The sequence below is a fragment of the Carassius carassius genome, chromosome 45, assembly GCF_963082965.1.
Source record: "Carassius carassius chromosome 45, fCarCar2.1, whole genome shotgun sequence".
Lineage (NCBI taxonomy): Eukaryota > Metazoa > Chordata > Actinopteri > Cypriniformes > Cyprinidae > Carassius > Carassius carassius.
In genome coordinates, this window is record NC_081799.1 from 21,578,918 (window position 1) to 21,595,666 (window position 16,749).

Here is a 16,749-nt window from a genome sequence, read left to right on the forward strand (position 1 = left end):
GTATTGAGCTTGTAGCAGAGATGACAATGCATGAGAGGTCTGTCAGTCTCAATACATCTCATGTACATGCAAAACATGCTCTAGTGCTTGTTACATTTATTCACAGTGGAAAGACGTAAGGGTCATTAGAATGCCATCCTTTCCTTACTTCTCTTTACTGTATCAACACATTTTGATACATTTTATACTAGTACTGTCAAACGATTAATCGTGATTAATCGCTTCCAAAATAAAAGTTTCTTGTTTACATAATATATGTGTGTATACTGTATATATTTATTATATATATAAATACAAACACATGCATGTATATATTTAAGAAAAATTTTATGTTTATATATTAAATATATTTATGTAAAATCTAAATATATAAATGTATATACATATAAATATTTTCAAAGTATTTACTGTATGTGTATTTATATATAAATATAATGAATATATAAATATAAACATAATAAATATTAACAGTACACACACATATATGTAAACAAAATATATTTTTTGTGGATGCGATAAATCACGATTAATCGTTTGACAGCACTATTTTACACTAAATTTATGGAAACTTCGTTTTTACCTGTTTATCTATTTTTAGATTTAAAGGGTTAGTTCACTCAAAAATTTAAATTAGTCTGTTATTTACTCACCCTTCCTTCTTTCAGACAAATCCAATCAAAGCTATATAAAAAATAGTCCTGACACTTCTAAACGCCATCATTGCTGTGGGCAGGTACATTAAACAAAGTGTGCATATCCATTCCTCACATGGCTAAGGGGGGTGAATGAAGGCCTCCTGTAATGAATCAGTGCGTTGAAAGAGAAGTAACTATATTTCAAATGTAATAAACACTTCACTCTCACTTCCGTTAGTTGTCATACGTAGAAGGCGTTCCAGTGGTTGATGCATGACGTATGCACAGTGTTTCTCGTTAACAGTCTAAAACATGTTTAAAAAAGCATGTGCATCCATAATGAGACTAGCATATCTCAGAAGAATGCATTTTTTGACTATTTGAACGTGTTTTAGACTGTTAAAGAGAAACACCAACCCACTGCAATGATAATGCTTGGAATAGACAATTTTAAATATAACTCTGATTGGAAGAAGAAAGTCACATAGGATGCCTTCTAAGGGTGAGTAAAACGCAGGCTAATTTTCATTTTTGGGTGAACTAACCCTTTAACACTGAAAGTCAACCATGTTACCATCATATAATACACAAATCATACAAATCTTTTCAGCCTCCTATTTTATATATTATGTTTACCAAGGTTGCATTTATTTGATTAAAAATACAGTATGATAAAATTATGTAAACTAATATTATGAAATACAATTTAAAATTACTTTTTTAATAATATATTTAACATTTAAGTTAACCTTTTTAATGACATTTTAAATAATTAGTAATTTATTGTGATGACAAAGCTGAATTTTCAACTGCATTGCATGATGAAGCTTGAGAAATCATTTTAATATGCTGATTTGCTGCTCTGGAAACATTTCTTATTGCTATTAGTGTACTAGTGTAGAGTTGTGCTGCTTAATTTTTTCTGTAGTCTTTGATGATTTTTTGTTATTTTTATTTAATTTCCCACATTATGGCTCCAAATACCTTACAACTGACCATTTAAAATAATTTAATGTGGTGTTGCTCCCAGAGCTTATGCAAAGAGAAGGAGTGGGTTATTTTGTTTTATTGTTTGGCCGAGCAATTTTTTTGACCATGCACTCAAGAAAAGCAAGCTTACAGATCGGTTCTCTGACCAAAATGTGTTTTCAGTGGAAGACCCTTGAGACAGCCGCAAATGTCACATTTATGCATTTTTTAAGAGGCTTTTCTAACATGTTATGTATTCTCCTGTGTTTTATTTTTACATGTACAGCAATAAACTGTTCCAAAGGTCTTTTTGGCTGGGGTTGTGAATACAGATGCTCTGGCTTTATCTTTCAGGGATGATTGCTAAAATGACAAAACGAGCGCTGGATGACATCAGAAGCTTAGTGAGCTCATTTCAGCAGTGCCACAGAGATTTTCCTGGGATTTCCCCAAGAACTGTTTAGACTTTTAAGCTTTTCACCACTTAAGACTCAGAATTAGGATGCTTTCACTTTCTCAAGTGCAAAATGAAGGCACTGAGCTTGAAGTGGAATCCTTTAACTTGATTACATAGCTTTCTGATTTGAGTTGACCAACATATTTTGTCTTCATTATTTTTCCTGTTTATTGTAAAAAAAACGAAACAAAAACAAATAACAAAACAAACAAAAACGGGGCTACTTGTCAGATAGAGTCCCAGAAAACAAGATATACGGTATTTTCAGAGCGTTCTGGCAAGGTTCAATTAAAATTATGATCAAACATGCCTTTAAACACCTAAACTTACGTCCTCCAAACTAATACAGCACAATAATTGCGAGTTTTGGAACCCCATACAGCTTAGTGAATTAAATTATCTGCCGTAAATATATCACTGTCATAATTACAGCTTACCATCAGAATGATTTTAAAACTGATATTCCGAGGTTAAAGAAAAAAGTTTATAAAGCTGGTAAAAGCCAACTATAAAATTTACATTTTAATGAAATTAAAAAAAGGTTTAAAATGTTGTAATACGATTTATTCTGTTGACCAAAAGATTGACTTTTTATGTTACGTTTACATTTTTGCTCTTTTTATTAATTATTTTTTTGCTTTATAACATTTTACTGTTTGACAGTCCAGCTGCAGTAACTGTGACAACATGCCCCATAAGGGCATTTTTTCCATGGATGATGGATAAAATAGGCCTTTCTTTGTAGTCAAGACACTTGTGTATAAAGAAAATAAACCTACTCAGATATATTCACTAGATTAAATCTCTCCTTTCAAAGAAGAAAATAAAATAACACCTTGAACATCCTTTGCTCCAAACAGTGGCGTGCTTTTCTTGTGCAGAATGCTCAAGTTCTACTCTTCAAAGTGTCTTTTGCACCTGAAGTACCTCTGAGAGTGGTAGCGAGAACCTCATTTGCATTTTAACAGCATGGGTTTAGTTAAAGACCAAAAACCAAGTAAAACATTCAACCCCCTTGCAAGGTTTCTTTTATAAGACACTCTTCAAATCACGAATATGCCAAAAATAGACCTGTGCAGTAAATAATAGGCAAGAATCAGTGAAGGGAGTTAAAAATTTTCCATGCTCGGTTCACACGTCAAGGTCTAGCCATCATCACCGACTGCATCGCACCTGCCACCGAAGTGACTCAAACTCCCACCGCACATCTAATCAAACATTTGGTTAGGCAGCAGACAGCCTGCTCGCTCTGATTTCTTTTCCTATTTTTCCTGAGCTGAAAGAGCGTTATTCGTAATGACAGTTTCTTCTCTGGTCTGCCTTCGTTGTCTTGCATCCTCTGCTCCTTTTATTATCTTCTGTCTGCAATCTTTTTCCCAGGGCCCGAAAACTCATTTATTCACCCAAATTGATGTGATTACCAGTTCTCAACAATAGACCAGTTTGGAGATGTGTTAGATTTCATTTGTTTTTAAATCATACTGTCATGTTCAAATGGAGTCTGTGGAATTAATTTTGACCCTTAATTGCATCAAGGAGCAATATGTCAGAAAAAGCAACAATCTAGTCTGCAGAGTATGTGTTTGACTATCTAATTTTTGGCAAATGTCTACTTTGGTAAAGTTTAGCTGCTGTAGACACAGTGACTGAAGGTTATAGCTTGTGTGGATGGTTATGGCATTCTCGCTGAACATTCAGTTAACCAAAAATACTTTCATCTCCCCAACCTCCTTTCTCGAAAATGTCTTCACTATGGAAAATCCAGGCCTCATGGTTGAATAAATGGGATTTGAGATTAATCATAATTGCCATTGCCTTAAAGGATCATTTCTGATAAACTTCTGGAAATGCATTTCCTGTAAACATGTCCGTCAAATAAAAGCCAATTGGGCAAAAACAACACGCAGGACGCCATTTTGTCCTAAGGACACATATACTAGACCGTTTTGGCGCGCTAATATTGAGAGAACTCTTGAAGGGATGTTCTAAACTTTTGCATAATATCGCGCGTATTCGTGATAAATGTTTGTAGAGATTACTAGATAGTTTTTCAGCATCACTAAAATAAATTATTTGTAGAAAATTATTTTTGTAAGTGTAAGTAAGGGTTGTAAGTGTTTTTCAAACATGTTAAACATGTTAAACATGTTTCTAAGCCGTTTTTTCGTTTTAAATGAATCCTTTTTATAATTCCATATTACATTATTTATTATTCAACCCTAAATATCAATTTTGATAAATGTATCATCTTAATGAGAGGCACTTATTTTTAATCAATAATTGATACGAACGCAGTGACATTACAGCAGTGTCTTGTCAATTAGCCTTAATTAAAATCTTATTAATTAACCTTTCTCAGCGCTATCAAGCCCTTTTGCTTTGCTCAGAGCTCCAAACAACAACCAATCGAGTGATGAGCCAAAAGAGCCCGTGAAATCTGCGCGCGCAGGGTTGGATGACACCAATATTTACATGCACGCAAAGTTTCCCAGCGTTTCCTCCCGACACTTTCTGCCCATCTGCACGCCTGAAGTCCCGTCCAGAGAATCAGCTGCTGCTGCTGGAGCAGGGAGTTTCTGCATCCCCCCTCCTCCGTCATCAGTCGAGTTCAGACCCTCACCGCACTGTCGGCATCATCAGCGCTGGAGAAAACACAGCTTTACTGGTAAGATCGCGTTATATACGGTGAAAACGTCGCGTTGTACTGTAGAGATTTAAAAACTGAACATCTGAGCAGATGTGTGACGTGAACCGTTTAAACGCGTCTAAAGGAATTTCTAGCATTCCTCGCATTTCAGCTTTGAGTAGTTATGCAACTGATTTTCATAATCTGAATCTTGGCATGTGATATGATTTTGAACTTTTAGATAAAAAGTTTTTATGATATATCCGTGGTTTAATTATACTTTATTATAAAAACACTTCTACTTATTAGAAAGTGTGTGTGTGTGTGTGTAACAATCTAGTGTGCAGTTTGCTCAAGTCTCGGAGGATGAAGTCAGTTGGTGCTTATGTGAAATCTGTTGATGGAAATGATAACTGAAAGGAGGTCAGAGTGTTTTCACCTTTTCCACCAAGTTGGAATTTGAGACTTGATAGAAGGATCTAGCTGACAGCTGAACGTGACGAGGAAATAGTAATTCTGGGAAAGAATAATCATTTCCTCAAGTGGGATTTAAGATTTCTGGCATGTACTTGTCAGTGTGCATTGAAATTCTGTAATCTCAGAAGATAATGTGTGCTTCTTGTCAAGGCTAGACACAAGGATTGTTCAGTTACGCAGCTCAAGAGACACAAGATTAAGGAGACAGTCTATTTATATATAGACTAAGAATGATTTCTGCCCTTGTGGAGTGTTTATTATGGTGTCTCCCTCCCGGCGGTTTGATCGACAGGTGTGAAAGGATCTCAAGGTAATAGTGATTACAGTTTCCTTTTCTCTTAAAATAGACCTCGATTTAGTGATTTTAGGTTTGGTTCATACTTGATGTTCAAAGTAAAATCTGCATCTAGCAGTGAAACCTTGAGAACCATTGCAAAATACATTGTAAGGTGTATATTCTATGGACCTTTCTGTAGCTCATTGATTGCCTTTAATATTTTCCAGCTGAGGATAAGGAGGTTCAAGGTGAAGAGAAAAGTCTTTACGTGTGCTGTTTTGAGGGAGTTCTCAATGGGCAGAGATCATACATATGTCTGTCTGATGTGAAGCAGCTTTAGGCTGTGAGGGGAGGCTTCCCAACCTAAAAAGGCTGAGGAAGACATCAAAGGTCAATGGATGGATGTAATACATTTTGATGAATTGTGAAACTTCATCAGTTGGATGAAGATGACGTGTCTAGAAAGCACTATTTTTTATGACACTTGTGTTATGCTTAAGCTGTCCCCCCGGTGCATTTTGAACACCTGACTCCTACGGAGCGAGGAGACACCGTGAGACTCTTAAAGGACGCCCTGCAGCAGTTAGACAGAGGACGGGCTAAAGTTTGAGATTTTGACTAGAGTCCCGTGGCCCAAAATCTGACATTTTAACTATGCTCCGAAAGGTTTGTCACAGATTTTTAGTCTTTACGCTTCTCTTTAGTGAAAGATTCAGCTAAAATGCATCTTAAAATTTAAAGATTTAGTCAAAAATGTATATCCAGTCATCATTTACCCACTCTAAATGATGTTATTTAAAACCTGTACACATACATGCCATTAAAAAGTGTTGGATGTTTTTGAAAGTCTCTTATGCTCACTAAGGTTGCATTTATTTAAGCAAAATACAGTAAAAACAGCAATATTGTGAAGTAGTATTATTACAATTGAATACAACTGCTTTATTTATTAATGTATTTTAAAATGCAATTTATTCCTGTGATGCAAAGCTGAATTTTCATTATCAAGACTCCAGTCTTCAGAGGCACATGATTAAAATCATTTTAATGTGCTGACTGATTCACTAACATTTCTCATCAAAGATTAAAACTGCTCAATATTTTGTGAAAACAGTGATCGAAATATTAGATGAATATTCATTTTCAAATTTGCATTTGTTTGTTACCTTCTAAATGCAGCAATTTAATGCATCCTTTCTGAATAAAAGTATTAATTTATTTTTAAAAATTACAAACTACCATCTGTTTGTATATATACACGTTATAAGGATATATTATGAGAGTGAATTTGACTAGGTTTGAGGGTTAGTAAATGACAGAATTTTCATTTGGGTGAACTGGAACTTATCCTTTCAGGAATTTGTATGTGAATATTTTAGCATAGCTTTATACTTTCCTGCTATTTTTATTTCCTCCATCATAATAGACTACGCTGGAGCCGTAGAGAAGCTGTTCTACCACCCTGATTTTACAATAAATTGGCTTGTCCCTGTGTAGTTGGCCTGCCCAGATAGATTTGAACCACATCGCCTCGGGCCACTTTGAGGTATTTCGGCAGGGCTATTACCTTCAGTGTGTGTCCTATGTAGTGAATTGCCCTTCCACCATCCTATAGGGAAACTCATATTAATGGAAACTCAGCAGTGTTCCTCAGAACTGATGTAAATCCACTACAGCAGAGAGCCAGGCTTTTCCTCTTCAATCAGAGATGCTGAAGGCTTCTCTGGCCATGAACCCACATCCATAACACTGTCTTTCACCTGCCATATGCAGCATGCCATTGTCCTTTTGCCGAAGATTGAGAGAGAGCTCACTCCAAAGAAAGAGAGAGATAATTTACAGCTTTCCAAGGTTGTTGAAATGTGTAATTGTCATCTGTGTAAAGCACATCATCAGCGGAAATGTGTTTGTATGGTTATCAGAATATCTCAGGGATACACTTCTTAATCAAAATGTGATTCAGTCCCTGACAGCTACAGTAGATCTATTTTTATGTAGATTACAGTGGAAAACATTAGATTGTTTTTATGTCTACATGTCTCTAGATAATGAGTTCTCCTTGAATGCAAATCTATGGGATTTCTTTATTCGCATTACCATCCATCAGACGAAAATTGAGCAAATTTCAGATAATTTAGGAAAACATAGCATAGCATTTTTGCATAGTGTGTTTGGCATGTTCAGATAAAAAGATCAATGTTATATATGCTGTTTTGAACCTAAAAATGGTTACTCATACACTGGAAAAAAATGTTGAAAGAGTTTTCACTAAAAAATAGTTTGTAAATTTCACAAATAATTATAAAGAATCAGCAAGTAATACATTGAATGAAACAAAAAAAAATTGAGGACTGAAACAGCATTTTCTTGTAAAATATACTTTTGTAATCTTTGTTTTATTTATAACTTCATAAAAAAAAATTCACAGTGTAGTCATCACTCATGTCATTTCAAACCTCTCCGAGTGTTTTTCTTCTGTGACGCACAAAAGAAGATATTTTCAAAGTCATTGGACACCCCTGACATTAAATGACAAAACACTCTTCAAAAAATCATTTTCATTCATTTTTGGTGCACTGTTCTTTTAAGATTAGACTGGAGAAGGTATTTTAAAAGAGACATTAAAAAAAAATTAAACGCTTCAAGAACACAATCTTCTTAAGACTGAATGGTTTGATTAGGTTTGATCGCTCACATTATGATTTGTTGACTCAACAGTATCCTCAATAGTCTGTTTAATCAGAGGTTGTGATAAGCCTGACATATCTCAAGGTCATTATAAAGCTGTCAATAAGTGACTCACAGCTGCTAATATGAGTCAAATAGCAATCTAAGTTTTGCAAGCATAATAAAATACCAACAAAAAGGTTGCCGAAAAAACATTAATATTCCCCTCGTGAAGCAAGATTCTTCTCTCAGTAATACTAGATGCCTGACCAAAGTGTTTGATAGCGGTAGTTGTCAGCTTACGAGCTGTCTGACAAGAAACTGGCAGCTACAGTGAGAATAACAGAATCCAAATCATGAGGAACAAGCTAATGAACTGCTACAGCTTCTGTCAAATCAGTCGAAGTCTTCAAGGTTAACCGAGGAAGAAAGCACTTTGGCACAATTCACTCTTTGTTTTCTGACCTAATCTATTGGATCTGACCTTGTACACTTAGTCAGCAGCTCACAAATAATGATAAATATCCCGTTGTGTATTTCAGCTTCCTGTGTAAAGATTTTTACATAAGCTTTTCTTTTTTAAAGGGACATTTCGCACAAAAATAAACAATTTGCATCATTTTTTTTTAATGCTTGTTCTTCATGGAAAACAAAAGCTATGTTATATTGATGTCTTCTTGTTTACATTACATTACATTACATTACATTTATTCATTTAGCAGACGCTTTTATCCAAAGCGACTTACAGATGAGGACAGTGGATGCAATCAAATACAAAAAGAGCAATGATAAGTGCTATATCAGGTCTCAGTTAGGTTAACACAGTACACCTAGCATGGGATTTTAATATAAGAAAACAGATAGAATAAAAAAAGAATAGAGCAAGCTAGTGTTAAAGGTCCTTACATATACACACACATACAATTGCATAATTAATGAAAAGAAAATAGAATATAAAAAGATTAGAAAGGTAGGTAGATTTTTTTAAAGAATAGAATTAGAATAGTGAGTGTTAAAGTTAGAGGGTCAATTAAAGATGGAAGAGATGTGTTTTAAGCCGATTCTTGAAGATGGCTAAGGACTCCGCTGTCCGGATTGAGTTGGGGAGGTCATTCCACCAGGAGGGAACATTTAATTTAAAAGTCCGTAAAAGTGACTTTGTGCTTCTTTGGGATGGCACAATCAAGCGACGTTCACTTGCAGAACGCAAGCTTCTAGAGGGCACATAAGTCTGAAGTAACAAATTTAGGTAAATGGGTGCAGAGCCAGTGGTAGTTTTGTAGGCAAACATCAATGCCTTGAATTTTATACGAGCAGCTATTGGAAGCCAGTGCAAATTGATAAACAGAGGTGTGACATGTATTCTTTTTGGCTCATTAAAAATTAATCTTGCTGCCGCGTTCTGAATTAATTGTAAAGGTTTGATAGAATTGGCTGGAAGACCTGCCAAGAGGGCATTGCAATAGTCCAGCCTGGACAGAACAAGAGCTTGAACAAGGAGTTGTGCAGCATGTTCCGAAAGAATGGGCTTGATCTTCTTGATGTTGAATAAAGCAAATCTGCAGGATCGGACAGTTTTAGCAATGTGGTCTGAGAAAGTCAGCTGATCATCATAACTCCAAGGCTTCTAGCTGTTTTTGAAGGAGTTATGGTTGATGTGCCTAACTTGATGGTGAAATTGTGATGAAACGATGGGTTTGCTGGAATCACAAGCAGTTCTGTCTTGGCAAGGTTGAGTTGAAGGTGATGGTCCATCATCCAGGAAGAAATGTCTGTTAGACAAGCTGAGATGCGAATAGCCACCGTCGGATCATCAGGATGGAATGAGAGGTAGAGTTGAGTGTCATCAGCATAGCAGTGGTATGAAAAGCCATGTTTCTGAATGACAGAACCTAATGATGCCATGTAGAAGGAGAAGAGAAGTGGTCCAAGAACTGAGCCCTGAGGCACCCCAGTAGTTAGATGTTGTGACTTGGATACCTCACCTCTCCAAGATACTTTGAAGAACCTATCTGATAGGTAAGACTCAAACCATTGAAGTGTGGTTCCTGAGATGCCTTTTGCCAGTAGGGTTGATAGGAGGATCTGGTGGTTAACTGTGTCAAAAGCAGCAGACAGATCAAGCAGGATAAGTACTGAAGATTTGGATTCCGCACTTGCCAGTCTTAGAGCTTCAACAACTGAGAGCAAGGCAGTCTCAGTTGAATGTCCAATTCTGAAGCCAGATTGGTTGCTGTCAAGGAGGTTGTTGTGTGTGAGAAATGTAAAGACTTGGTTGAACACAGCTCGTTCAAGTGTTTTTGCAATGAAAGGAAGAAGGGAAACTGGTCTGTAGTTCTCTAAAAGAGAAGGATTGAGGTTGGGTTTTTTAAGTAGTGGAGTTATACGTGCCTCTCTAAATGATGAGGGAAAAACACCAGTGTGGAGGGATGTGTTGATGATGTGAGTGAGTGCAGGTACAACTGCAGGAGAAATGGCAGCGATGTTACCACTCACTTTCATTGTATGGAGAAGACCAGCGTGAACATTCTGCTACAAATTTCTTCCTTTGTGTTTGACAAGAGAAAGAAATTCCAGGGGGTTGGAAATAACTTCAGAGTGAATAAAATGTCAGAATCTTCATTTCTGGATCAACTGTTCCCTTAAAATGTTCTTTTTGACCTCTGAGCTTGATTAAAATGTCTGCTGGAAACGCTGGAACTCATTTGCCATCGGTTTTGTCTTTTTGGTTTATTCATTTCCTCAATTTCTTTTTATCTCAAATGACAATGAGCATTTGATTTGCACAAGTAGAGAATCTCTGTGAGCGGTTATGAAAGCATGTCGCTCAGACTTGTCTGTGTGATATGAAAATTAGATGATTAATTTAGTTCTGCCTTATATAATTTCACACACTCCCTTAAATTCTTGAGTCACTCTCTCCACACACACAAACCTCCAATGCTGCTGCCTCTGATATATGCCATTATATCTCAGCATGTCAGAGCTGTGGTAATACGATACTTTTTTTCCTCTGAAGGACACATTTATCAAAGGTATCATATATCAGATGTATCATATTCTCGAATCTGACCTCTATCTTAGAATGCTTTTGTGCATTAGTGACGACTTGTGCACATTTTATTTTGCCATTTTTAATAAAATAGAAAAAACAGAATAATAAATATAGCAAAAAAAAAACATTCAAAGTTATAATGTCACATTTGCATACATTTTATTTCAAAATATATGCATATTCAGTGCACCATAGGGTTATGGTTTACTGATGTGAAACATTATTGGGGAGTGCTAATCTCATAGACTTGAATTAAAGGAGAGATATAAGCCATATTTAGGACCCAAAATAGATGTGTGTGTTGGGGTGTGTGTGTGTGTGTGGGGGGGGGGGGGATTACCCAAAATAGGATGGATTGGCCAATATTGATCAATATAAACATATGTAATGTCTTTTTCATTCATACTGGCAGCCAGAGGGCACCCTTGCGCAGAAACTCCACATATGCATCACAGAAGTAATAGAACTCATGACACTCCAGGAAATCCCTAATATGGACAAAGGTATCACTATCTGCAGCTTAACAAAAAGAAGATAAACATTTTGAATGTTGAAACAAAGACAATAATCACTCTACTGCGACAATATATATTTATCTGTGTTCTTTAAACCTTCTTGAGTATTTTCTGAATTAAATATATTTATAAACCATTGCTAATTGACATAACCTTTACTACATTATAGAATATATTTTTCTGGCTTATTTTGTGATGAGAAGCCACATAAGATCAGAAAAGGAAGTTATTTGACTGATGTTGTGGAGTAAAAACGTCTTAATGTTCTCTTTTTTTTCTGGAAAATAGGTTTAGAAATGATTCTCATTGCAACTCATTAAAAGGGAAATTTAACTTTAGGCATTTATAGGCACGTTAAATCTAGCAAGCTTACAGTTGGCTTCATGCTGTTATCAGAGGAAGTGTAATTGCTGCATTCGCGTGCTCATCAGATGGTCTCATTTCTCGAGTTGTGCTTTAAGTTTACATTTTCTGAGACATGAATGCAGTATAATTTAACTAGCGATCGATGGAGGTGATGATGCTTACGTCAGGTTTTGTTACCTAACCCTACAGTTAACCACCCAAAACATCTAGCAGTCTACTTTAGCTACTGCATAGGAATGCCTTGGCAACCAGAAAACCCTAGTTTTGTACTCGTAAATTTTTCCATGGAAAATTACCACTCTTTTTTTCCCCCAAAATATTTTACTTAAATATGAAGCACACTTTTGCTGCCTTTAACAGCACTGGGATTTCATCTGTAAAAATGCAAATTGAAGAGGTCCTCTTTAAAAGATTATGTGTGATAAATGATGCTCTTTAGATCTGTGAAGGATTGAAACTGTGGAGTACATAATCTCAGTAAGGCATTCCCTGAATCAGCTTCCCACGCCATGTGAGATGAATGACGTAATAAACTGGTGTGAAACTCCTGACAGTTGGTTCGGAGGAGAGAGATATTAGCAGTGGCTTAATTACAACACATACTCTATCCAGAAACTCAGAATGGTCGAACCACGGAATAAATTAGCCAAAGTGACTGTAGCGGGAGTAAAATATTTGATGCTTTTATCTGTATATATTACAGGAGTCAAGTAAAGTCAAGTTAGATGCTGTGCTAGTTGAAATACTGTAGTTAGAAGTTCCAGTATTTTATTTAATAAGATTTTTGATTCCCAAACCTTCAGAGTGACTGAGGTTTACCAGGTAAACCTGCCAAGATAAATTCTATATAAAAATGTGCTTATATTTAGACAGCTTTTAAATCTGTAGTGCATGATATTATAATTTTTTTTATTGCTTTTATCAACATAAAAGCCATATTAGGGCAAAGAAAAGAGAACTCTGAGATAAAAAGGATAAAGAGAGAATTCTATTGAGAGAGACCTCCATCTGTCAGCTTAACGGACAGGATGACCTGTCAACATCCCGAGGGAGTTTTTGCAAAGAGTATTAGTTGAGTCCACGCCGTTATTAGAGCAGAATGTATCGTGTGTTTTGGTAAACATACACGAGAGCTAATTCAAGAAACGATGAGGTAAAACTACTTAAGAGAGGTTTGCAATGTTTTCTCCTTAAATAAGATGTTTGTGGTCCGATTTCAAGTCCACAAACATCCTTTGGATTAAGGGGGTTTAACTTTTCCCAGAGACCCATTTGCAGAGTTAAATCCTTCCCCATTAAACCCCTCCCAAAATATTGTCCATTTTAATGCCAGCTAACAGTCTTTACGTGCTCCTTTTCCTCTAGGTCAACCAACTGGCCGTCTGCAAATAAATGGAAGGACCTAAACAATGAGTCAACTTTCATCTGCTGTTTAACGGTTTTGTGAACGCCTAGCTTCTCCTCAAACAACTCTGGGACTTATGGAGGCCTCTGTGAACTCAGACAACATCAGCAACACCTCAGCTGGGTTGGGCCAGGGAACATGGGTTGAGTCCAGCGTATGCCCTCCCTCTGTGAGTGGCACGACCCTTCTGATCGTGGCCTACAGCACCGTTATTGCGGTGGGATTGGTGGGCAACACTTGTCTGGTCTTCATCATATCCAGACAGAAGGAGATGAGGAACGTCACCAACATCCTCATCGCCAACCTCTCCTGCTCCGACATCCTCATGTGCGTGGTGTGCCTCCCCGTGACGGTCATTTACACGCTCATGGACCGCTGGATCCTGGGCGAGACGCTGTGCAAGGTCACGCCGTTCGTGCAGTGCATGTCCGTCACGGTGTCCATCTTCTCGCTTGTCCTCATCGCGTTGGAGCGCCATCAACTCATCATCCATCCCACTGGCTGGACACCCGCCGCAGGCCATTCTTACCTGGCCGTGGCGGTCACCTGGATGGTGGCCTGCTTCATTTCCCTACCCTTCCTGTCCTTTAACATCCTCACTAACGCTCCGTTCCAGAACCTCAGCCTTCCATTCAACCCGTTCAGCGACCACGTGATTTGCATGGAGCTCTGGCCGTCCGAACGCAACCGTTTGGCATACACCACCTCGCTTCTGCTATTCCAATACTGCCTCCCCCTGCTTCTCATTCTACTCTGCTACTTGCGCATATTCCTGCGTTTGCGCAGACGGAAGGACATGGTGGAGCAAGCCACCGAGGCCCGGCAGAGGAAGGCGCGGGGCGCTCAGCGCATCAACGCCATGTTAGTTTTAATCGTGGTTGCTTTTGCTCTCTGCTGGCTCCCGCTCAACGTCTTCAACACCATCTTTGACTGGTACCACCAGGTGCTTCCTTCTTGCCAGCACGACGTCATCTTCTCGGCCTGCCACCTCACGGCAATGGCGTCTACCTGCGTCAACCCAGTGGTGTATGGCTTCCTCAACACCAACTTCCAGAAGGAGCTGAAGGCGACACTCCAGCGCTGCCATTGTGGCTGGGGCGTACCGGAGACCTACGAGAGCTTCCCACTTTCGACGGTGGCCACTGACGTCACCAAGGTGTCATCCATGCAGCAGGGCTCTCTACTGAGATCGGAACAGTGCGCTCACTGCTAAAGAGATGGCAGGAACGGAGGGAAGAATGAGGGGAGGGGTTGAGGATGAGCTGGCACTGTTTCCATGGAGACGTTGAATTGCTATGTGGGTTCCTGCATCAATTCATACCCAAGAGATGTAAAAACAACCTCAACCCACTGTTGCCATGTTTTCTGGGGTACAGGTGTTGAATGCAGTGTGATGTTTAGTTATCAACAGCTAGGGTAGACCGGGCATCATTACGGTCTCTGTGTATGACTTGTACAGGATAAATATTCCATCAAGAATGTTATTATTCCTCTGACACTTTCAAGCTTTTGTGTTAAGGAGGAAAGACTGATTTATGAGGCTGGGTTGTTTTAGCAAGTTGCAAATAGCAAGTTGTTGTTATAATGAAAGTACTTTTCATGTACAGTTATTTAAGTTATTTCTTCACTGTAGCAGGGAGTCGGTGCCCTCACTAAAGTATTTCTTCTGTCTGGTTTTGTTGTTGCTGGTGTTGTTGTTTAATGAATTGTAACTATTTTTATTTATTGTGCTGCTTTAGTGAGACCGCCTGTGCTGCATTTTAACTTTGAAATCGTGCCTCTGTAATAATGGGAAGCATATTAAACATTTGAGCATTGGTGTTAGCTTAACAACACATCCATCTTCTGTTACAGTAGACACATGACGGTGCCAATGCCAGTTTGGTATTACATATTTTCTTGATTATTGAAGTCAAAGCAAAGTTCAGTTTCTAACAAAAGGGTTTGGTGTTGACTTTCTTGTTGCCTTATAAATGGTAGTACTGAAAGTGCAAATAAATTTGGAAACATGACATCCATGTAAAGTCTCTTATTGTTTCTCTTCACTCTCGGTGTCCGGTGGTGGCGTTGGTAATTATTTTGCATGTTTTTCCGCTCATTATTGAAGATGAAATCATTTGCATATACAGCAGGTGTGTTTGTGTTACTTACCGATGCACAAGCCACTAAATGCATGTTTACAGAAAGAGAGAAAATTTTGATGTTCATTTTACATTGACTTTGCATTCAAGGTATTTATTTTATCAGCTCATGCGTTCCTTAAGAACCCATGACTTCAGCATTGCTGGCGCCAAAGCTTTGTTTAATCTACAAGCATGTTTGTCTATAAAGGTCATAGCAATATCAAAAGTCAAGGGAAGATGATTTAAATGAAATAAAAATTGATACATTGGGTGTTATAAATTTACTGTCTAATAACTGTAGTGTATAAGAGAGTCTCATAAAGTTTAGGAAAAAATCCTTTGATTTTTGAGTGAAATATGACCTCTTGAAAGGTTTTCAAGATCAAAACCTTTAAAAAAAAAAAAAAAAAAAAAAACCTTCTAATCATAGACAACTGGAAAACGCATATGAAGGTCATGGAAGTTCATTGGTCAAAAGGACATCTTGCATTTTGTCACAGAGAGCGGTTTCATTATGCCAGATCATGCTGCTCTTCAGCGTGCTGTCTGTGACATGACATCCCAGGTGCTAAAATCACATCTTTTCCAGGTCAAGGAGTTCTGTTCGGAGGTGTTACAAAACTCAGGTCGCTTGATTTATTGTCTCACATGTCCCATTTCTTTTCACTGCTGGCGCGGTTTTCTTATTAGAGGAGATCAAACGTGTGGCACACAGATAAAAGGTTTTTACCTAACCTTGTTTTCTCATTCTTGTTAAGATGCACTTATTTTAAATTGCCATTGATTTCCAGCACGTCACCAACAATATCTGAAAGTGAAGTGTTTGAAGACAATCCTCCATCGATTCGGTACATTTATGTGTAGGCCGAAGCCTCAGGGGACGCTCCAGCAAGAGAGCTCTGAGATTATAGAAACAGATAATTGTCGTTTGTCCAGAGGGATTTCCATCTCCTAACTGTTTTATAATTCTTACCGCAGTTTATTAGCACGCCGTAGGTTATCTGTGCTGCTCTAATCGAAAATGAGTCCCTTTTGCATTATATTCAAATGTCATTTAAAGAGGCCCTCGGCTTTGATGTGTACAGCTTGATATGACAGAATCTCCCCTATAGTCTTTCTGCAATCAGATTTACTTGCAAATGCAGCACATTTGAGTCTTTGATGTTTAAGGGCATTA

The 16,749-nt window shown here is 37.7% G+C and overlaps 1 protein-coding gene across 1 annotated transcript; it reads left to right on the forward strand.

Moving 5' to 3' along the window:
* Positions 1-4,432: 4,432 nt before the first annotated feature.
* On the forward strand, positions 4,433-15,461 carry LOC132127071 (neuropeptide Y receptor type 6-like). The gene is made up of 2 exons (XM_059538693.1): positions 4,433-4,726; positions 13,410-15,461. Exon 2 carries the CDS (start codon positions 13,526-13,528, stop codon positions 14,660-14,662), a length of 1,137 nt encoding a protein of 378 aa, XP_059394676.1. The 5' UTR covers positions 4,433-4,726; positions 13,410-13,525; the 3' UTR covers positions 14,663-15,461.
* The last annotated feature ends 1,288 nt before the right edge of the window (positions 15,462-16,749 follow it).

Coding starts and splice junctions, on each gene's coding strand:
- LOC132127071 (XM_059538693.1), top strand. CDS start 13,526: ATGGAGGCCTCTGTGAACTCAGACAACATCAGCAACACCTCAGCTGGG.